The sequence below is a fragment of the Scyliorhinus torazame genome, chromosome 2, assembly GCF_047496885.1.
Source record: "Scyliorhinus torazame isolate Kashiwa2021f chromosome 2, sScyTor2.1, whole genome shotgun sequence".
NCBI lineage: Eukaryota > Metazoa > Chordata > Chondrichthyes > Carcharhiniformes > Scyliorhinidae > Scyliorhinus > Scyliorhinus torazame.
This window is the reverse complement of record NC_092708.1, coordinates 289,718,033-289,741,909: the sequence shown is the minus strand read 5'-3', so window position 1 is coordinate 289,741,909 and position 23,877 is coordinate 289,718,033. Positions and strand designations below refer to the sequence as shown.

The 23,877-nt window shown below is 49.4% G+C and overlaps 1 protein-coding gene across 1 annotated transcript in view; it reads right to left on the bottom strand.

Moving 5' to 3' along the window:
* Positions 1 to 5,770: 5,770 nt before the first annotated feature.
* coch (coagulation factor C homolog, cochlin (Limulus polyphemus)) overlaps positions 5,771 to 23,877 on the bottom strand; it is a 192,620-nt gene continuing 174,513 nt past the window's right edge. Inside the window, exons 10-11 of the mRNA XM_072488123.1 lie at positions 17,505 to 18,018; positions 5,771 to 6,422 (exon numbers count right to left, since the gene is read on the bottom strand). Coding sequence (XP_072344224.1) covers positions 6,247 to 6,422; positions 17,505 to 18,018 — 690 coding nt within the window. The 3' untranslated portion in view covers positions 5,771 to 6,246. The remainder of the gene's footprint in view (positions 6,423 to 17,504; positions 18,019 to 23,877) is intronic.

Sequence of the window (23,877 nt, the reverse complement as noted above, 5' to 3'; positions counted from 1 at the left end):
GTCCCAGGTTCGATTCCAGCTTGGGTCATTGTCTGTGCGGAGTCTGCACGTCCTCCCCGTGTCTGCGTGGGTTTCCTCCGGGTGCTCCGGTTTCCTCCCACAGTCCAAAGATGTGCGGGTTAGGTGAATTGGCCAATGATAAATTGCCCTTAATGTCCAAATTGCCCTTGGTGTTGGGTGGAGGTGTTGAGTTTGGGTAGGGTGCTCTTTCCAAGAGCTGGTGCAGACTCAAGGGGCCGAATGGCCTCCTTCTGCACTGTAAATTCAATGATAATCTATGATTAATCTAGGACAAAGGTTCGGCACAACATCGTGGGCCGAAGGGCCTGTTCTGTGCTGTATTTTCTATGTTCTATGTTCTATGTTCAATACAGTGTTGGATCCAGCACTAGACCGCTCCAAATCAAGGACTGGAAAGAGGCTGGCGGCGGCCAAGGTACTTAGGGGGTTTATGGATCAGATGGGGGGAGTAGACCCATGGCGGTTTGCAAGGCCGCAGGCCAGGGAATTTTCTTTCTTCTCCCATGCACACAAAGCCTACTCCCGGATAGATTTCTTTGTTCTGGGTAGGGCGCTCATCCCGAGGGTGGAGGGGACGGAGTATTCGGCTATAGCCGTTTCGGACCATGCCCCGCACTGGGTGGAACTGGAGCTGGGAGAGGAGAGGGACCAACGCCCGTTGTGGCGGCTGGATGTGGGACTGCTGGCGGACGAGGTGGTGTGTGGGAAGGTGAGGGGTGTATCGAAAGGTACTTGGAGGCCAACGACAACGGGGAGGTGCGGGTGGGGGTGGTATGGGAGGCGTTGAAGGCGGTGATCAGGGGGGAGCTAATTTCCATTAGGGCTCATAGGGAGAAGACAGAGGGTATGGAAAGGGAGAGGTTAGTGGGGGAGATTTTCAGAGTGGACAGGAGATACGCAGAGGCCCCGGAGGAAAGATTACTTGGGGAAAGACGACGGCTCCAGACGGAGTTTGACCTGTTGACCACAGGGAAGGCGGAGGCACAGTGGAGGAAAGCGCAGGGGGCGACCTACGAGTATGGGGAAAAGGCTAGTCGGATGCTGGCACACCAGCTCCATAAGAGGATGGCAGCGAGGGAAATAGGGGGAGTCAAAGATGGAAGGGGAGCCACGGTTCAGAGTGCGCCGAAAATAAACGAGGTATTCAAGGCCTTTTATGAAGAGCTGTACAGATCCCAGCCCCCAGCGGGGGAAGAGGGGATGAGATGATTCCTAGATCAACTGAGATTCCCGAGGGTGGAGGAGCAAGAGGTGGTTGGTTTGGGGGCACCAATTGGGTTGGAGGAGCTGAGCAAGGGTTTGGGGAGCATGCAGGCGGGGAAGGCCCCGGGACCGGACGAATTCCTGGTGGAGTTCTACAGGATGTACGCAGACCTGTTGGCCCCGATACTGGTGAGGACCTTTAATGAGGCAAGAGAGGAGGGGACCCTGCCCCCGACAATGTCGGAAGCGACAATTTATTTGATCCTAAAGCGGGACAAGGACCCACTGCAATGTGGATCGTACAGGCCGATCTCGCTCCTCAATGTGGATGCAAAGTTGCTGGCAAAAGTGCTGGCCACGAGGATCGAGGACTGTGTCCCGGGGGTAATCCACGCGGACCAGATGGGATTTGTAAAGGGCAGGCAACTAAACACCAATGTGCGGAGGCTCTTAAGCGTGATAATGATGCCATCGGAGGAGGGAGAGGCGGAGATAGTGGCAGCTGTGGACGCGGAGAAGGCCTTTGACCGAGTAGAGTGGGAGTACCTCTGGGAGGTGCTGCGCAGGTTTGGGTTCGGGGTAGGGTTTATCAATTGGGTTAAGCTCCTTTACAGAGCCCCGATGGCAAGTGTAGTGACGAACCGGCGGAGGTCGGAGTACTTTCGACTGTACCGAGGGACGAGGCAGGAGTGTCCCCTGTCCCCCCTGTTGTTCGCATTGGCGATCGAACCATTGGCCATGTCATTGAGGGAGTCTAATAAATGGAAGGGGGTGGTCCGAGGGGGAGAAGAGCATCGGGTGTCGCTATATGCGGATGACCTGTTGCTGTACGTGGCGGATCCAATGGAGTGGATGGTGGAGGTCATGCAGACTCTAAGGGAGTTTGGGGAGTTTTCGGGCTATAAGCTCAATGTAGGGAAGAGTGAGCTCTTTGTATTACAGGTGGGGGACCAAGAAAGAGGGATAGGGGACTTACCGCTGAGGAGGGCGGAGGGGAGCTTTCGGTATCTGGGGATCCAGATAGCCAGGAGTTGGGGGACCCTACATAAACTGAATCTGACGAGGTTGGTGGAGCAAATGGAGGAGGATTTCAAAAGATGGGACATGTTACCGCTCTCGCTGGTGGGTAGAGTGCAGTCGGTCAAAATGGTGGTCCTTCCGAGGTTTCTGTTTGTGTTTCAGGTTTCAGTGCCTTCCCATCGTGATCACTAAGGCCTTTTTTAAGAGAGTAGGCAGGAGTATTATGGGGTTTGTGTGGACGAATAAGACCCCGAGAGTAAGGAGAGGGTTCCTGGAACGCAGTAGGGACCGAGGAGGGTTGGCGCTGCCAAACCTGGGGAGCTACTACTGGGCAGCAAATGTGGCGATGATCCGCAAGTGGGTTATGGAGGGAGAGGGGGCGGCATGGAAGAGGATGGAGATGGCGTCCTGTAAAGGAACGAGCCTGGGGGCGTTGGTGACGGCACCGCTGCCGCTCTCGCCGACAAAGTATACCACGAGCCCGGTGGTGGCGGCAACGCTAAGGATCTGGGGCCAGTAGAGACGGCACCGGGGTGCAATGGGAGCATCGGTGTGGTCCCCGATCAGAGGTAACCACCGGTTTGTCCCGGGGAAGATGGACGGGGTTTCCAGAGCTGGCATCGGGCGGGGATTGGAAGAATGGGGGACCTGTTCATCGATGGGACGTTTGCGAGCCTAGGGGCACTGGAGGAGAAGTTCGAGTTACCCCCGGGAAATGCCTTTAGATATATGCAGGTGAGGGCTTTTGTGAGGCGACAGGTGAGGGAATTCCCGTTGCTCCCGGCACAAGAAGTTCAAGATAGGGCGATCTCGGGTGTATGGGTCGGGGAGGGCAAGGTGTCGGAAATACACCAGGAGTTGAAAGAAGTTTGGGCAGCACGGTAGCACACGTGGCTAGCACTGTGGCTTCACAGCGCCAGGGTCCCAGGTTCGATTCCCTGCTGGGTCACTGTCTGTGAGGAGTCTGCATGTTCTCCCCGTGTGTGCGTGGGTTTCCTCCGGGTGCTCCGGTTTCCTCCCACAGTCTAAAGACGTGCAGGTTAGGTGGATTGGCCATGGTAAATTGCCCTTAGTGTCCAAAAAGGGTAGAAGGGGTTATTGGGTTATGGGGATAGGGTGGAAGTGAGGGCTTAAGTGGGTCGGTGCAGACACAATGGGCTGAATAGCCTCCTTCTGCACTGTATGTTCTATGTTAAGAGGGGGAAGCGCTGGTAGAAGAGTTGAAGGGTAAATGGGAGGAGGAGCTGGGGGAGGAGATCGAGGAAGGTCTGTGGGCTGATGCCCTCGGTAGGGTTAATTCCTCCTCCTCGTGTGCCAGGCTCAGCCTGATACAATTTAAGGTGGTCCACAGAGCGCACTTGACGGGGGAGAGGTTAAGTAGGTTCTTTGGGGTAGAGGACAGATGTGGAAGGTGCTCAGGGAGCCCTGCGAACCATGTCCATATGTTTTGGTCATGCCCGGCACTGGAGGGGTTCTGGAGAGGAATGGCGGGAGCAATATCTCAGGTGGTGAAAGTCCGGGTCAAGCCAAGTTGGGGGCTAGCAATATTTGGAGTAGTGGACGAACCAGGAGTGCAGGAGGCGAAAGAGGCCGGCATTCTGGCCTTTGCGTCCCTAGTAGCCCGGCGAAGGATCTTCCTAATGTGCAAGGAGGCGAAGCCCCCCAGCCTGGAGGCCTGGATAAATGATATGGCTGGGTTCATAAAGTTGGAGAGGATTAAGTTCGCCTTGAGAGGGTCTGCGCAGGGGATCTACAGGCGGTGGCAACCGTTCCTAGACTATCTCGCGGAGCGTTAGAGGAAGGTCGGACAGCAGCAGCAGCAACCTTGGGGGGGGGGGGGTGTCCTGGGAGGGGGGGGGGGTGAGAGGGGGGACTGCCTGGGAGGGTGGATGAGCATGAGATAACATGAAGGGTTGGGGAAACTGGCACATACGGGTGAGGGCCAGTGTACAAAGCTGTGTAAATATATCATTTTGCCATGTATATATCTTGCTCTGCGCGATTTCTCATTTTTTTTTGTTACGGAGGGAGGGGGGGGGGTTATTTTTTTGTAAGGGAGAAAAATTGTGTTAAAAAACTTTAATAAATATTTTTTTTTTAAAAAAGGAATCTGGGCCGAAATACTCCGGAAACGGCGCTATGTCCGCCGACTGGCGCCCAAAACGGCGCAAATCAGTCGGACATCGCGCCGCCCCAAAGGTGGGAATGCTCCGCAACTTTGGGGGCCGAGCCCCAACCTTAAGGGGCTAGGCCTGCGCCGGACGAATGTCCGCCCCGCCAGCTGGCGGAAAAGGCCTTTGGTGCCCTGCCAGCTGTCGCGGAATTGACATCTCCGGGCGGCGCATGCGCGGGAGCGTCAGCGGCCACGGACGGCATTCCCGCGCATGTGCAGTGGAGCGAGTCTATGGTGGAGACCGTGGTGAAGGCGGAAGGGAAAGAGTGCCCCCACGGCACAGGCCCGCCCGCGGATCGGTGGGCCCCGATCGCGGGCCAGGCCACCGTGGGGGCACCCCCCGGGGCCAGATCGCCCCGCGCCCCCCTCACCCCCAAGGACCCCGGAGCCCGCCCGCGCCGCCTTGTCCCGCCGGTAAGGTAGATGGTTTAATCTACGCCAGCGGGAAAGGCATTTTAGCGGCGGGTCTTCGGCCCGTCCGGGCCGGAGAATCGCGGCGGGGGGTGGGGGGGGGGGGCGCCAACCAGCGTGGCGCGATTCCCGCCCCCACCAAATATCCGGTGCTGGAGAAATCGGCAACCGGCAGGGGGCGGGATTCACGCCAGCCCCCGGCGATTCTCTGACCCGGCGGGGGGTCGGAGAATCTCGCCCTTGATGTTGGAATCCTCGTTGTCAAGATGCTCCAGGGCTGAGTGTAAGGCCAGGGAGATAGTGTCTGCTGTGTACTGGGTGTGGTGGTATGTGAATTACAGTGGTTAGGGTATTCTGGGAGTATAGAGTTGACCCTGGAGAAGGTGAAGTTTGAGCTGAGGGGGACAAAGGAGGAGTTCTACAATTCTTGGGGTTGTTTATTATGCTCTCATGACCAACCTTTCGAAGCACTTCATAATGATCGATGTCAAGGCCACTGGGCGTTAGTCGTTGAGGCACATTGCCTGGTTCTTCTTTGGCATCGGTGGTCTTGAAGCAGGTGGGAAACTCAGGGTAGGGAGAGGTTGAAGATGTCCGCGAACACACCTACCAGTTGGTTCGCGCAGGATCTGAGTGCGTGACCAGGGACCCCGTTAGGACCCGTTGCTTTCCACGAGTTCAATTTCAAGAAGGCCAATCTGACTTCGGAGGCTGTGACAGGTACGCGTATGTCCGAGGCTGCTGGGGCAGTTGACAACTGTTTGTTGGTTTTCTGCTCGAAATTAGCATGAAACAAAAATGCTAGGGATTGATTCCAGTTTTTCTTCTGCACTTTAACTTTTGCTGATCAATTTCCATGTCAATGAAAACCAACTATGTGGGGAAAATAGCTAAATTATCTCGGACTGGACCCATTATAAAAATAAATATCCACTTCCTTAATCAAATTTAAGTGGAATTTATTTCAAACTGTAAAGTATTTGTTAATTAGCTTACAGACAATAAGGACCACATTAAATACATTTTAATCAAGTCATTTTATGTATAGAGCCTTTAACTGAGGTTACATGTCACTGAAATCAAATGGCCGAAACTGTTTTTCGAAACACACTCTTAATTAATAATTTTTCTCAAACATGCAATACCTTGACCCTTACAATACAAGCTCCAATTATAAAAGCTTCTCTTCCTACACACTGTCATGTAAACTAAGCATTTCCATTCCTGGTTTAATTTTGAATAATTTGTAAAGTAGGAGAAATAGCACATGCAGTACTATATGTTAATATTCAGGCCTAGATTTCTGCAAAATACTGCACCAGCATGTTTGTTAGTATTGTCGTAAGAGGACTAAGTATGTTGTTGGCGAGAGGCAGTTCATTCCGTTTTGAATATCAAGACACATGGTAGCTGCTGGATCACTTTGTTGCTGCCAAATAATCTTTGCAAATGCCTTTGTGGATATCAGGCACAATCTTGTTGACCATCGGGAAATCTCTCACAAAGAATTTATGGGAATCTTTGGGTTCTGAAGCCATTGCCTCAAGTTCATTTTGCATTGCCCATGAAATTCCTACTGAATATATTATGGTACCTAAAACAAAATGCAGAAAATCATAAATTCCTAAGACAAAAATTTGTTGAAAAGCAAACTCTATGTTACATTAGGTTCTGTGCATAAACCTCCTAGGGGGTTGATTTGAACATTCAAGTTATGAGCAGGAATAAGACATTTCCCCCCCCCCCCCCGCCCCCTCAACTCTCCCCAAGTCTGCTCCAAGGTAAGGTAATGGCTGAACTGATTGTAAGCTCAACTCCACAATCCCACCCACCCCGATAATCTTTCACCTCCTTAGGATGTCCAAGTTGGTGCCAACTTCAATTGCTCAATTTTTGGATTCTGGTGTGGATTGAAAGGAAATGTGCTTTATTGCAAAGAATGCTACTGACTGATGAGTTAATGTGTCTCCTTGTGACGCGTAGCTTCTGAACACCACTGTGAGCAAATTCTATTTTATTGAATTTAATTCTGTTTACATTTAGCAATGACCAAGACCACTGACCATCATCATACTCCAAGAGGGATCCAAGAGATAGCACAGCAGGATCCTGGCTCAGCTCCTGCCCTTGTCCAACAGGTTTGGGATTCTTCCTCCCTGTGTGGACTATAGGGAGGATGTGCAAACTGACCATTGCACCGTGATACAGGGAGTCATTTACATGGGGGGAGGAAAGAGAAATGTAGTCGTAATTGGGATAGTATAGTTAGGGGAATAGACACTGTTCCTTTTAGCCAGGATCAAGAGTCCCAAAGGCTGTGTTGCCTGCCTGGTGCCAGCGTTCTGGGCTGGAGGGGAACTTGCAGTGCAGGGGGAAGATCCTGTTGTCGTGGTCCATGTAGGCACCAACGACATGGATAACATGAGGAAGAAGTTCAACATAGAGAGTTTGAGGAGTTGGGCAATAAATTAAACAGAACCTCCAAGGTTATTGGATTATTCCACTGGATTATTACTGAGCTGCATGCAAATTGGCATAGGGTACATAAAATTAGAGAGATGAATACTTGAGTCAAACTGTTGTGGGAGACGTGGGTTTCGGTTCGTGGGGCACTGGCATGTTTCTCCCCGGTCTTTACCACCACTACTTGAGCTCTCCAGGGACTGTTGCTAGCTTCGATGACCCCTTCCCTCAGTAGCCTTTGGACCTCTAACCTGATGAAGGTCCAATCCTGGGCACTGTACCGTCTGCTCCTGGTGGCGACGGGTTTGCAATCTGGGGTGAAGTTCGCAAACAGGGAAGGCGGGTCGACCTTAAGGGTCGCGAGGCCGCAGACAGTAAGGGGAGGTATAGGGCCACCGAATTTGAAGGTCAGGCTTTGCAAGTTACATTGGAAGTCCAACCCCAGGAGTGTAGCCGCGCAGAGGTGCGGCAGGACATAAAGGCGGAACTTGTTGAATTTCCTGCCTTGGACAGTGAGGTCTGCTAGGCAGCACCCCTTTATCTCCACCGAGTGTGACCCGGAGGCCAGGGAGATTCTTTGGTTTACAGGGTGGGTAACAAGTGAACAGCGCCTTACCGTGTCGGGGTGTATAAAGCTCTCCGTGCTCCCAGAGTCGATCAGGCAAGACGTCTCGTGGCCATTGATGAAGACCGTCGTCGTTGCTGTTGCGAGTGTCCGAGGTCGATTTTGGTCCCGCGTCACCGCGGCCAGATGGAGCAGTTGCGGGTTGTGATCGGGCAGCGTGTAGTCGGCCGTGCTGGAGGCCTGGGGCCCCATCCAAGATGGCGTCTCCTATGGATCGCATATGGTGGTCGGGGATGGACAAAATAGCGGCGGGGATGGACAAAACGGATGGACACCATCCGTCCAGCATGGTGTCCGAGGGGCAAGATGGCTGCACCCGAGGGTCGGACGTGGCCCTAGGATAGTGGGGTGGCGGTGAGTGCTGGCCACTTGGGGCCCGAAGGGAAGGTTGCTGCGGCGGTCCGGAGTCGTTGGGGACCGCGGCCATGGCTCGTACCTGGCAGACCCCCACAAAATGGCCCTTCTTGCCGCACCCTTTGCAGGTGGAGGTGCGGGCCGGGCAGCGCTGGCGGGGGTGCTTTGTGGGCCCGATGGAGTTAGCGGGCCATCTTACAGCGCAGGCCTGCGGGGACACGGGGAAGGTCAGTGGGGCTGCCGCTGCGTGATGCCACGCAGCCCAGGGGGTCGCCGCGCGGTCGGGCGCATAGGACTGCGCGTTTCTGGAGGCAACATCCATGGACCCTACCAAGGCCCGTGCTTCTCTCAGTCCCAGGGTGTCCTTTTCTAAGAGTCTTTGGCGGATCTCTGAGGAGCTCATACCTGCTACGAAGGCATCCCGGATTAGAAGTTCCGTGTGCTTGCTCCCCGAAACTTGCGGGCAGCCACAGTTTCTGCCCAGCACCAGTAGCGCATGGTAGAAGTCCTCCAATGATTCCCTGGGGCTTTGCCGTCTAGTTGCAAGCAGTGACGTGCGTAGACCTGATTTACAGGGCGAATATAATGTCCTTTTAACAGTTCAATCGCAGCATCAAAGTCCTCCGCCTCCTCAATGAGGGTGAAGATCCCAGGGCTCATTCTCGAGTGCAGGAGATGCAGTTTCTGTTCTCCTGAGGGTGTGCCTCTGGCCGTCTCGAGGTAGCCTTTAAAGCACGCCAGCCAGCTTAAATATCGCCACCGAGTTCTCCGCGTGGGGGCTGAGTTGTAGACACTCCGGCTTGATTTGGAGATCCATCCTTTCAGCTTAAGTCTAGTCGATTAAATTGATGCACGATCAATTACACTCAAAGACGAAGTAGTAACATAACTGAAGGCTTTAATCGACTAGAACTGTTCCCCAGCAGCTTCGGTACAGAAAGTGAAGGCTGCTGGGATGGCACGGTTCTCATACCCCACCTGTCAAGGTGGAGCTACGTACTAACAGCCAATGGTAAACTCCTAGGTTTAACCAATGGCCTTCGGCCTCTTGGGTATTGTAATACCTGATAATACCACACTCCGAAAGCTAGTGAATTGAAACAAATCTGTTGGACTTAAACCTGGTGTGGTCAGACTTCTTACTGTGCCCACCCCAGTCCAACGCCAGCATCGCCACATCAAAGTAAACATAGGCCTCTTAGAGAATGAGACTGGGGAAATAATAATGGGGAACCAGGAAATGGCAGAGGAGATAAACAAATAATCTGTGTCAGTCTTCATAGTTGAAGACACTAATAACATTCCAAAAATACGAAATAACCAAGGGGTAGAAGGGGGAGGAAACAACAATCACTGGGGAAACAGTACTAGGGAAACTAATGGGGCTAAAGGCCGATAAGCTCCCTGGATCTGATGGGTTGCATCCCAGGGTATTGAAAAAAGTAGCTCCAGAGATAGTGGATGCATTGGTAGTAATCTTCCAAGAATCCTTAAATTCTGGAAAAGTCCCTGAGAACTGGAAAACTCCCAAAAAGGTAGTGAGACAAAAAGCAAGTAACTGTAAGCCAGTTAGCTTAATTTCCGTAATTGGGGAACTGTTAAGATTCCATTATCAAGGATGTAATAGCAGAGCATTTAGAAATGCAGCATATAATCAAGCAGAGTCAGCATGGCTTCACGAAGGGGAAAATTATGCCTAACAAATTTATTAGATTTCTTTGAGGTGGTATTGAGCAGAATAGATGAAAGGGAACCAGTAGATGTAATATACTTGGATTTCCAAAAAGCATTTGGTAAGGTACCACACAAAAGGCGATTTAATGAAATAAAAGCCTATGGTATTGGGTCTTATAATAGCATGGTTAGAGGATTGGCTAGCTGATAGGAGAAAGAGAGTTGGGATAAGAGGAGCTTTTTCAGGATGGCAAACTGTAACTAGTGGAGTGTCATAGGGATCCATACTGGGGCTATAATTATTTACAATATATATTAATGACTTATATGGGGGAAGTGAATGCACAGTTGCCAGGCTCACAGATGACACACGAATGGTGAGGATGACAGAGTCCATAGAAGGATACAAGCAGGTTAAGTGAGTGGCCAAAAACTTGGCAGATAGGATATAATGTGAAGGTATGCACTATGGTAGGAAGAATAAAGGAGCGGAACATTATTTAAATGGAGAAAGACTGCAGAAAGCTGCAGCTCAAGGGGATTTAGGGGTCCTCGTGCACAAATCACAAAAATCTAGCCTGCAAGTTCAGCAGGTAATTGGGAAAGCAAATGGAACATTGGCGTTTATTTCAAAGGGAATGGAGTATAAAAATGTCCCGCTAAAACCATACAAGGCACTAGTTAGACTACACCTGGAGGCAGTCCAGAGAAGGTTCATTAGGCCGATCCCAGGTATGGAGGGATTTTTTTAACGAGGAGAGGTTGAATAGATTGGGTCTGTACCTAAAGGAGTTTAGAAGAATGAAAGGTGACCTCATTGAGACATATAGGATTCTCAGGGGGCTGTGCAGGGTAGATGATGAGTGGATGTTTCCCCTGGTCCTAGGGAGAGTCTAGGACCAGAGGGCATAATCTCAGAGTAAGGGGTTGGCCTTTTAAGACAGAGATGAGGAGAAATTCCTTCTGAGGGTAGTGAATCTGTGGAATTCTTCACCACAGAGAGCTGTAGCTGCTTGGCCGTTAAGTATGTTCAAGGCTGAGATGGACAGATTTTTAATCAGCAAGGGAATCAAGTGTTATTGGCATGAGGCAGGAAAGTGGAGTTGAGGATTCTCAGATCATTAAGACAATAAGACATAGGAGCAGAATTAGGCCACTCGGCCCATTGAGTCTGCTCCGCCATTCAATCATGGCTGATATTTTTCTCATCCTGCTGCCTTCTCCCCATAACCCCTGATTCTTTTATTAATCAAGAGTGGAGGAGCAGACTCGATGGGACGAGTGGCCTACTTCTCCTGTATCTTATATCACCCGAAGCTCTTTTAAGACATTGTATAAAAGCAGGTTTTCTTTCATCATCATATTTTCCCAAGCAAGCACTTGTCTCCTTATTCAATACAAAATCATTAAAATGTTTTATTTAGGAGTTCCGGTGATGACGATGAGCTGAGCAGTCGCTCGTTAGGTGGCTCTCCTCCCGTGGACCCGGAAAACAGCCACTTTTCAACATAATTCGCCAAAAAGACACAGCAATACATTCCCCAACCTTAATAGGACAGAGAAAGGAAGAAAGTGAGGGAAGTATAAGGAAAAATGCCCGAAGGAAACCAAGCTAGAGGCAGAACAGACACCAGGTGTAGAAGGGGCCAGGGACGACCACACTCGGATGAGCCAAACGGCGCACGAGGCGGCGGAGCGCAGGTTTCGCTGAAACGAAAAGAGCAGGACGGCCAGGAACAAATTCCCCCTGTACCAGAACTGGAAGGCATCCTTCGCCGAGGCGCTGAAGGAGCACCAGCAGGAGTTAAAGGCAGAGGTAAAAGCGGATATTGAGGCCGCAATGAAGGCAGCGGTGGCCGAGTCCCTGGCTCAAATACAGCTCACCCTGAGCGGAGCGCAGAAGAGACTGAAAGCCCAAGGGGCGACGATCAAAGAGTTGGAAAAGGCCGCAACCGACCCGAGCAATTGGATTGTGGCACTGGAGAGGGAGGTGGCGAGGTTGGTCACGAAGTTGGGCAGTCCGAAGGGCAAAGTGGAAGACCAAGAAAACCACTCAAGAAGGCAAAACTTGCAGATTGTGGGCTTACCAGAGGGGATCGAAGGCAGGGACCCCACAGTATACATGGCCGAGATGTTGGGCAACTTAGTGGGGAGGGAGACTTTCCCCAACCCACCAGAGATGGACAGGGCACACAGAGATGGCTGCACCCGAAACCCAAAGCAGGGGAGCAACCGAGGGCAGTAATAGCCAAACTGCACCGGTACCAGGACTGAGAGAGAATCCTGCGCTGGGCCAGACAGGCCAAGAACTGCCGCTGGGAAGGACACAATATTAGGATATACCAGATATTGGGATGGACCTGGCCAGGAAACGGGCTGAGTTCAATAGGGCAAAAGCAGCCTTATACAAGAACGGCGTTCGTTTTGGTATGCTGTACCCAGCGAAGCTCTGGGTCACACACCAAGGCAAAGAACATTTCTTCACAGACCCCGCCGAGGCAAACAAGTTTTTCGAGGAATGCGGGCTGGAACAGCGACAGCAGGGGAAGCAATAAGGGGCCCCTGGCAAGGAGCAGCAACACACCGACGAGGGGAGGGGCGGGGGTGAGGAAGCACCTCGTTCTCCCCCCCGCCCCACCACAAAACACACCTTGAACAACAAAAGGCAGCAAACCACGACCCGAGGGACTGCTTCATGTGGGAAATCGGGAACTTGTAGAAAAGAACGAACATAGGGGAGAAGGAAGAGCGAAGTGGCAAGCGAGAGGAGTGCAGGATAAGACGGGGAAAGAACGGGCAGTAACTACAGAGAGTGGGCAAGGGGGAAGCGAGACAGTAACTCCTGGGAAGGGGGTCTCCGCACTAGCAGGAAAGCTAGCGCTGAGGGTACACAGCAGAGCAGGGCTGCGGCGGGGAGGGTGGGGGCGCAGGGACAGGGGGGATAATTAGGACTAGAACAAGAGCAGCAATAAGGCTACAAAGGGCCACAACCAGGGGCCCAGAGCAAAGAAGCATTGCAAGCAACCACCCAGTATGGTCTCTGGGCGAAGGGAGACCCTGGAGTGCAGGGGCCTACCCACATGGCAGACGCACAGTGGGCAGCCATGTTGGGTGCACCCTGGACAAAGGGAGACCCCAGAGTGCAGAGGTAGATTCATGTGGCGGATGCTTCCAGGGCTGGTCAAAACGGAATACTCCGCAATTGTAATCTCCCACCACGCTCCACACTGTATGGATGCGAGGTTGGAGATGGGCAGGTCCCAACGCCCCACATGGAGGTTCTGGGAAGAGCTAAAGGCCATGATTAGAGGGGAAATTATCGCCTTTAAAGCGCGAAGAGACAGGGAGGAAAGGACGGCTAGGCAGCAGCTGGTTGATTCCATGCTGGAGGTAGACCGTAAATACTCCGAGGCCCCGACCGTAGAGCTCTTGGTGGAGAGGATAAAACTACAAATGGACTTTGACCTGCTCTCCACGGGGAAAGCAGTGCACCAACTCCGTCAGGCACGGGGGACCCTGTACGAACACGAAGGCAAAGCCAGCCGCTTGCTGGCACACCAGCTGGGAAAGCAGGCAGCCACTAGAGAGATCGCACAAATCAGAGACAACAGAGGCATGTTAGAAACAGACCCAATTAGACCAAGGGCTGTACTCCTCGGAACCCCCAGCAGGGGAATCGGGGATGAAACGGTTCCTCGATGGACGGACACGCCTTGATGGGAGTACAGAAAACGGGACCTGAAAGCACCGCTAGAACTGGGAGAGGGCATGGAGAGTATTAGCTCCATGCAGGCAGGGAAGGCGCCGGCACTGGTACGGGTTCCCGGTGGACTTCTACAAAACATTTGCGACAGCACTGGCCCCGCACCACGGGAGATGTTGGTGTGATATGGTACGAATTAAGTAATGGCATGATGGGAAAACTGGTCAATGGGAAGACTGGTCAAAAGGTTTGATATTATACAAGAAAGACTGAAACTACTCATTCCAGCTCCCCAGGCCCAGGTAAAGAATGCTGCCCTAACCATTTTCAGAGCTGTATGGCCGTAGGCCAACTCTGCATAACTTGAAGTCTGAAAAGATCAGCGAAGGTCGAGCCATTCCAAAACACCGGACCTCGGCAACTTCTGATAAAACTAACTCGTCATAACCCAGGGCCGTAGGAATTTAAAACAAAGATAAGTTCAGGAAGAAACAAGTCTATTCTGACCTTTCAATGTTCCCTCCGAGGACTAAATAATGGTATGAGTGATATGACCAAACATGGTCTGGTCTTTGCTTCCGTTTGTATTTCCGATCAAACTCCTGACCAAACTGTTGTCACATAATCTTGATAAAGTTAATGTATAAATATTGAGCTAATTCTCCGCGAAAAGCGTGGAACTTGTGACAGACTGAGCAGTTTTGTTGACTGCTCTCTGACTTCAAGTTTCTGCCATTACTGCAAGCAGTTGTTTTCGAAAATAAAGCTTGTTATTCTGTCTTAACGAGTGTGTTGAATTTTTCTACCACAGAAGTGGGAAAATATTGACTTTGACAGGGGCACACTGCCACCTACACTAGCACAGGCCTCAATCTCGCTAATACCAAAGAAAGACAAAGAGTCAACGGAATGTGGGTCATACGGATCAATCTCACTACTAGACATAGACGCCAAAATACTGGCCAGGATCCTGGCCAAAAGGCTGTAGAACTGTGTTCCAGAGGTGGTCGCAGAGGGCCAAACGGGCTTTGTCAAAGGTAGACAGCTGACATCGAACATCAGGCGCCTGCTGAACGTGATAATGACCCCATCCTGGGCGCGAATACCCGAAATGACCGTCTCCCTAGACGCAGAAAAGGCCTTCGACAGAGTCGAGTGGAATTACCTCATAGAGGTACTGGAGCGGTTCGGGCTCGGTTCAGGGTTCACCTCCTGGGTCAAGCTCCTATACAATGCTCCCATGGCGAGGGTATGGACAAACAACACCAACTGCCAGTACTTCCATCTGACAGGGGCACCAGGCAGGGATGCCCATTGTCCCCGCTGTTTTTCGTCCTAGCGATCGAACCACTAGCGATCGCTCTCAGAACAGCAAAAAACTGGAGGGGGATCCAAAGGGGAGGCAGAGAGCACAGAGTCTCGCTCTATGCGGATGACCTGCTCCCCTATATCGCAGACCCACAAAGCAGCATAGAAGGAATCATCACACTCCTGAATGAGTTTGGTGCCTTCTCGGGCTACAAACTCAATATGAGCAAAAGGGAAATCTTCCCGGTGAACCCACAAGGGGTAGGGGCAGCACTAGTGGGACTGCCGTTTAAACAAGCCTGACATAAACTCCGCTACCTGGGGATCCAAATCGGGGATCCCTCGCGGGGAGAGTGAAGACGATCAAAAAGAACTTACTGCCCAGGTACCTCTTTCTACTTAGATCTATCCCGATCTATATCCCCAAGGTCCTTTTCAACTCACTGGACAAGTTAATCATGGCGTTTATATGGGGCGGGGAAGAATGCTAGGATCCCAAAGAAAGCAAAGTCCAGGGTTGGGCTAGCCCTCCAAAACCTACAATACTACCACTGGGCGGTAACAGCAGAACGAGTAATGGAATGGATTAAGGAGCCAGAAGCCGAGTGGGTACGTGCGGAGGAAGCCGAGGTTTACTTCTTTGTGTATACCTATAAATATACTATGTTCGAAAAACCCAATAAAAACATTTATAAAATAAAATGTTTTATTTATTTATTTCTCTTGTATTAGACAACTTGTTAAGTCTACATTCCAGCTGAATGTAATTATTCATAGACCATAGGTCATAGAATTTACAGTGCCAAAGGAGACCATTCAGCCCATCGAGCCTACACCGGCCCTTGAAAAGAACACCAATATCCATAGAGGTACACCAGAGCTGTGATTTTATCACCAATTGTTCAACCTAAGCATTTAGTAGTAAGACTGGGGTGAGCACAGTAAGAAGTCTTACAACATCAGGTTAAAGTCCAACGGGTTTGTTTCGAATCACTAGCTTTTGGAGCGTGGGATATGGCGGCCGACTCATCGATCAACAGTTCCGACGCACCACAGCAAAAAACTGCACCGACCTCCTCAGAAGACAAACACGGGATACAACCGACAGAATACCCTTTGTCGTCCAGTACTTCTCCAGAGCAGATAAACTACGACATCTTCTTCGCAGCCTTCAACACGTCATCACGAAGACGAACATCTTGCCAAGGTCATCCCCACACCCCCACTACTTGCCTTCAAACAACCGCGCAACCTCAAACTGACCATTGTTTGCAGCAAACTACCCAGCCTTCAAGAGAACAGCGACCACGACACCACACAACCCTGCCATGGCAATCTCTGCAAGACCTGCCAAATCATCAACATGGGTACCACCATTACGTGTGAGAACACCACCCACCAGGTACGTAGTATATACTCGTGCAACTCGGCCAACATTGTCTCCCTCATACGCTGCAAGAAAGGGTGTCCCGAAGCGAGGTACATTGGTGAGACCATGCAGACGCTAAGATAATGGATGAATGGACATCGCGCGACAATTGCCAGACAGGAAGGTTCCCTTCCAGTCTGGGAACACTTCAGCAGTTAAGGGCATTCAGCCTCTGATCTTCGGGTAAGCATTCTCCAAGGCGGCCTTCAGGACGCGGGGCAATGCAGAATCACCGAGCAGAAACTGATAGCCAAGTTCCGCACACATGAGTAAGGCCTCAACCGGGACCTTGATTCATGTTGCATTACATTCATTCCCCACCATCTGGCCTGGGCTTGCAAAATCCTACCAACTGTTCTGGCTTGAGACAATTCACACCATTTTAACCTGTGGTTATCCCTCTCTCCAGTCGCAACATCTGGACCTGTAAAGGCCTAATTACCTGCAAAGACTCGCATTCAATGTATCATCTTGCATCATTGACTTTGTCTATATATGTATTTATTGAACCCACCTCTTCATTTACCCGAGGAAGGAACTGTGCTCTGAAAGCTAGTGATTCGAAACAAACCTGTTGGACTTTAACCTGGTTTAGTAGTACTAGTATAGATAACTAGGCTCACAGTGGCATTCACAGGAATTTCCCAAATTTATCCTTGCTATCAGCCATTTGAACAGGAGTCACTTCTAGGAGGAGGGACAGAAACTGGCAGATAATTAAACTCAAGCAGCTCTTCCTACTGACTGTTCAGAATAGACCACTGACGGCTTTATCCTTCAGCTAGGGAATGACATGATGTGCGAAATTCTCCATCCCGCCCCGCCACATTTCTGCCCCGACCCGCCGGCGGGATGCTCCGTTACACCGGCCAGTCAATGGGGTTTCCCATTGTGGGGCAGCCCCACGCCGTCGGTAAACCCCTGGGCACCGGCAAAACGGAGACTCCCGCCGGCGGAGAATGACGCCCACTAAGGTGTCAGAAGCTCAAAGAGGGTGAAGTGTAAACTGAAGAGCATTTTATGTTTTATTATTAAAAAAAAGTAGCACCATATATATGGCGGCCACATTCTAACTATCTTAGCTGTGATTAAGTTTTTATTATCCAGACAAATTAGTTACCTGATTGATGTGCCACAGTCGCTGGAGCCCTAACATCATCATAAGATTGGCCATCAGTAATGACAATCAGCACGTTTATATTGTTGTTTGTCAATTTTCCAAACAGATTCTTTGTGGTGTAAGTAATTGCTTCCCCAGTGGCTGTGCCACCACTCCAGTAATGGATGTTACTGACCGCATTTAGCACTGCGTCCTTTGTTAAATATTCACCAAACTCAAATTCAGTTCTCTGATTATACGTGAATTGGACAGCACCAACTCTTGCACCGATCTGATGAATGTCAAAGGGCTTCACAATTTCAGAGATGAAGCTTAGGACGGTGCGAAAATTTACATCTCCAACGCTGCTGGATCCATCGATGAGGAAGCCGAGGTTTACTGAATTGTAACATGTTCTACTGCATGTCATCTGGCTGTAGGAGCACAACCTCTGTGCTAAAGGCTTTATAAACTTGTACATCCCAAACCAGTTTGGAATAGCATAGGAAAACAGCCCGTTGTTTTTGCAAACAGTCTGAGAATGGAGAAAATGATCAGAAAGCAAATATTGACCATTACTGTGGTGGCTAAGACATTTCTGCTACATTTGCTCTATTATTGGAGGCAGCCATTGTTGAATAATAAATGATATACCAGTATCCAGAATTAGTAAATGTCCAAATGCTGGTTATATTTATAATGTTCATAAGGAACCAATGTTGGTTCTTGCTGATATTAAAATGTTTAAAAATAATATTACCAGGGGACCTGTTCATCGACGGGACGTTTGCGAGCCTAGGGGCACTGGAGGAGAAGTTCGAGTTATCCCCGGGAAATGCCTTTAGATATATGCAGGTGAGGGCTTTTGTGAGGCGACAGGTGAAGGAATTCCCGTTGCTCCCGGCACAAGAAGTTCAAGATAGGGTGATCTCGGGTGTATGGGTCGGGGAGGGCAAGGTGTCGGAAATACACCAGGAGTTGAAAGAAGAGGGGGAAGCGCTGGTAGAAGAGTTGAAGGGTAAATGGGAGGAGGAGCTGGGGGAGGAGATCGAGGAAGGTCTGTGGGCTCATGCCCTAGGTAGGGTTAATTCCTCCTCCTCGTGTGCCAGGCTCAGCCTGATACAATTTAAGGTGGTCCACAGAGCGCACTTGACGGGGGCGAGGTTGAGTAGGTTCTTTGGGGTAGAGGACAGATGTGGAAGGTGCTCAGGGAGCCCGGCGAACCATGTCCCTATGTTTTGGTCATGCCCGGCACTGGAGGGGTTCTGGAGAGGAGTGGCGGGAGCAATATCTCAGGTGGTGAAAGTCCAGGTCAAGCCAAGCTGGGGGCTAGCAATATTTGGAGTAGTGGACGAACCGGGAGTGCAGGAGGCGAAAGAGGCCGGCATTCTGGCCTTTCCGTCCCTAGTAACCCGGCGAAGGATCTTGCTAATGTGGAAGGAGGCGAAGCCCCCCCAGCCTGGAGGCCTGGATAAATGATATGGCTGGGTTCATAAAGTTGGAGAGGATTAAGTTCGCCTTGAGAGGGTCTGCGCAGGGGTTCTACAGGCGGTGGCAACCGTTCCTAGACTATCTCGCGGAGCGTTAGAGGAAGGTCGGTCAGCAGCAGCAGCAACCTTGGGGGGGGGGGGGGACCTGCCTGGGAGGGTGGATGAGCAAGAGATAACATGAAGGGTTGGGGAAACTGGCACGTACGGGTGAGGGCCAGTGTACAAAGCTGTGTAAATATATCATTTTGCCAGGTATATATCTTGCTCTGCGTGATTTCTCGTTTTTTTTTTGTTACGGGGGGAGGGTTATTGTTTGTAAGGGAGAAAAATTGTGTTAAAAAACTTTAATAAATATATATTTTTTTAAATAGTATTACCAGATGATTAAACCTTTTAAATTTGCTTCTTATTGGTGGCAGTGATGGTGAAGCAGTCTGTGATTGCTGTCCTTGAATGCATTCGTTCTACAAGCTAAAACTCAATCCAACAACTTCATGCTCTAATTGTGTACATTTTGCAACAATGTGAAGCCTCAACTTTGAAAACTGGCAATATGTCTCACCTATAATACAATGTTAGCTAAGAAAAAGACAATGGTAAGTAGTACTGCATAAAAGGCTGAATTAGTGATGAACACATAACAATTTATGTAAATTATAAAATGATTGTATCCAGCCAATTTGAGTTTGTTTCTCTTGGAGTGTGTAACTAGCAGAGTTTCAGTGAATCTGTCTTCGTTTCTGAATTGTCTAGAATTTGGCAAATTTGTTAATTTCATAATATCAGCTCAGAAATCATTAAGAATTGCATCAAATTAAACACTACTAGTTACGGAATTATTAAAATAACTAATTTACAAGGTAATGAAGGCTAAAAGCAAAGCACACACAGAAGTAACAAAGTGCTGAGGGAAGCTATTGAAATGTCAGCAGGTGTAGTAGATTGAAAATGATAAGTCATCGAATGATAATGATAAGATGTTCTTATTTACTGCTATAAATGCAAAACACAACTGTTTGCACTGTTTAACTTGTCTCATTGAAAACTGTAAGTTATAGCCAATGTTGTCAAGGCTAGGGCCTGAATAGTCAATGTTATTTGATATTGGATTGGATTGGATTTGTTTATTGTCACGTGTACCGAGGTACAGTGAAAAGTATTTTTCTGCGAGCAGCTCAACGGATCATTAAGTACATGGGAAGAAAAGGGAATGAAAGAAAAGACATAATAGGGCAACACAACATATACAATGTAACGACATAAGCACTGGCATCGGATGAAGCATACAGGGTGTAGTGTTAATGAGGTCAGTCCAGAAGAGGGTCATTTAGGAGTCTGGTGACAGTGGGGAAGAAGCTGTTTTTGACTCTGTTTGTGCGTGTTCTCAAACTTCTGTATCTCCTGCCTGATGGAAGAGGTTGGAAGAGCGAGTAAGCCGGGTGGGAGGGATCTTTGATTATGCTGTCCGCTTTCCCCAGGCAGTGGGAGTTGTAGATGGAGTCAATGGATGGGAGGCAGGTTCGTGTGATGGACTGGGCAGTGTTCATGACTCTGAAGTTTCTTGCGGTCCTGGGCCGAGCAGTTGCCGTACCAGGCTGTGCTGCAGCCCGATAGGATGCTTTCTATGGTGCATCTGTAAAAGTTGGTAAGGGTTAATGTGGGCATGCTGAATTTCCTTAGTTTCCTGAGAAAATATAGGCACTGTTGTGCTTTCTTGGTGGTAGCGTCGACATGGGTGGACCAGGACAGATTTTTGGAGATGTGCACCCCTAGGAATTTGAAACTGCTGACCATCTCCACCTCTGTCCTGTTGATGCTGACAGGGGTGTGTACAGTACTTTGCTTCCTGAAGTCAATGACCAGCTCTTTAGTTTTGCTGGCATTTGAGGGAGAGGTTGTTGTCGCTATACCACTCCACTAGGTTCTCTATCTCCCTCCTGTATTCTGACTCGTCGTTATTTGAGATTCAGCCCACTATGGTCGTATCGTCAGCAAACTTGTAGATGGAGTTGGAACCAAGTTTTGCCACGCAGTCGTGTGTGTACAGGGAGTAGAGTAGGGGGCTAAGTATGCAGCCTTGCGGGGCCCCGGTATTGAGGACTATTATGGAGGAGGTGCTGTTGTTCATTCTTACTGATTATGGTCTGTTGGTCAGAAAATCGAGGATACAGTTGCAGAGTGGAGAACCAAGTCCTAGGTTTTGGAGCTTTGATATGAGCTTGGCTGGGATTATGGTGTTGAAGGCAGAGCTGTAGTCAATAAATAGGAGTCTGATGTAGGAGCACTTGTTTTTGAGATGCTCTAGGGATGAGTGTAGGGCCAAGGAAATGGCGTCTGATGTGGCTCGGTTGCAACGATATGCGAATTGCAGTGGATCAAGGCGTTCTGGGAGTATGGAGGTGATGCGCTTCATGATCAACCTCTCAAAGCACTTCATTACGACTGAAGTCAGGGCCACCAGACGGTAGTCATTGAGGCACATTACCTGGTTCTTCTTGGTACCGGTATGATGGTGGTCTTCTTGAAGCAGGTGGGGAAAGGATTCCCCACCTGCTTCAAGAAGGATTCCCCACCTGCTATTCTGGAAGGATAGGACGGAAGGGAAAAGGTGATAGGTTCGCTCTATTAATGGAGGATGAGATCAGTGCAGTAGTGAGGAATTATCTTGATTTAGAAGATAAAGATATAAAAATCTGTTTGGGTAGAGATAAGAAATAGCAAAGGAAAGAGATTCTTGTGGGACTAATTCGTAGGCCAGAATATGCATCAAGAAATAGGTGGGGCTTGCAAGAATTGGACTTACAATATTCGCTGGTGGTTTCAATCTTCACATCACTTGGTCAAATCAAATTAGTAATGGTGGCTTGGGGAATGAGTTTATCAACTGTACTTAAGACAGTTTCTTTGAACCATACTTTCAGGAACCTACCCGGGACTGGGTTATTTTGAATCTTGTAAAGTGTAATGAGACCGGATTATTGAGTTCCTCTAGATAAGAGTGCTCATAACCTAGAATTTCATATTCAGTTTGAGAGTGAGAAATGTGGGTCTGAAATTAGTGATCGGGATTTTCCGCTCCGGTTTGCAGCAGGCAGGTTTAGCAGCACAAGCAGAAAATATGACACAAAGGCCTTAGAGGGCATGAATCCAGGATGCGATCCCCCCCCCAATCCCTGTCTGTCCCCCCCCCCCCCCCATCCCTTCCTGCTGTTCAACAATAGGAATGTAATAATAATATATTAGCATATCAGTACCGGGCCCATATACATGAACATAAGAACTAGGAGCAGGCCATCTGGCCCCTCGAGCCTGCTCCACCATTCAATGAGATCATGGCTGATCTTTGTGGACTCAGCTCCACTTTCCGGCCCGAACACCATAACCCTTAATCCCTTTATTCTTCAAAAAACTATCTATCTTTATCTTAAAAACATTTAATGAAGGAGCCCCAACTGCTTCACTGGGCAAGGAATTCCATAGATTCACAACCCTTTGGGTGAAGACGTTCCTCCTAAGCTCAGTCCTAAATCTACTTCCCCTTATCTTGAGGCTATGCCCCCTGGTTCTACTTTCACCCGCCAGTGGAAACAACCTGCCCGCATCTATCCTATCTATTCCCTTCATAATTTTATATGTTTCTATAAGATCCCCCCGCATCCTTCTAAATTTCAACGAGTACAGTCCCAGTCTACTCAACCTCTCCTCATAATCCAACCCCTTCAGCTCTGGGATTAACCTAGTGAATCTCCGCTGCACACCCTCCAGCGCCAGTACGCCCTTTCTCAGGTAAGGAGACCAAAACTGAACACAATACTCCAGGTGTGGCCTCACTAACACCTTATACAATTGCAGCATAACCTCCCGAGTCTTAAACTCCATCCCTCTAGCAATGAAGGACAAAACTCCATTTGCCTTCTTAATCACCTGTTAAACCTGTAAACCAACGTTTTGCGACTCATGCACTAGCACACCCAGGTCTCTCTGCACAGCAGCATGTTTTAATATTTTATCATTTAAAAAAAATATATATATTTTATTCAAATTTTTTCCGGTCAAACAAAACAATACAAAGGGTTACCTTTTTACAACAATAAAACAATATATATATGTAGACAGTCCAACTAGGGAAGGGGCGGTACTGGACCTGGTATTGGGGAATGAGCCCGGCCAGGTGGTAGATGTTTCAGTAGGGGAGCATTTCGGTAACAGTGACCACAATTCAGTAAGTTTTAAAGTACTGGTGGACAAGGATAAGAGTGGTCCGAGGATGAATGTGCTAAATTGGGGGAAGGCTAATTATAACAATATTAGGCGGGAACTGAAGAACATAGATTGGGGGCGGATGTTTGAGGGCAAATCAACATCTGACATGTGGGAGGCTTTCAAGTGGCAGTTGAAAGGAATGCAGGACCGGCATGTTCCTGTGAGGAAGAAAGATAAATGCGGCAATTTTCGAGAACCTTGGAGGACGAGTGATATTGTAGGCCTCGTCAAAAAGAAAAAGGAGGCATTTGTCAGGGCTAAAAGGCTGGGAACAGACGAAGCCTGCATGGAATATAAGGAAAGTAGGAAGGAACTTAAGCAAGGAGTCAGGAGAGCGAGAAGGGGTCACGAAAAGTCATTGGCAAATAGGGTTAAGGAAAATCCCAAGGCTTTTTACACGTACCTAAAAAGCAAGAGGGTAGCCAGGGAAAGGGTTGGCCCACTGAAGGATAGGCAAGGGAATCTATGTGTGGAGCCAGAGGAAATGGGCGAGGTACTAAATGAATACTTTGCATCAGTATTCACCAAAGAGAAGGAATTGGTAGATGTTGAGTCTGGAGAAGGGGGTGTAGATAGCCTGGGTCACATTGTGATCCAAAAAGACGAGGTGTTGGGTGTCTTAAAAAATATTAAGGTAGATA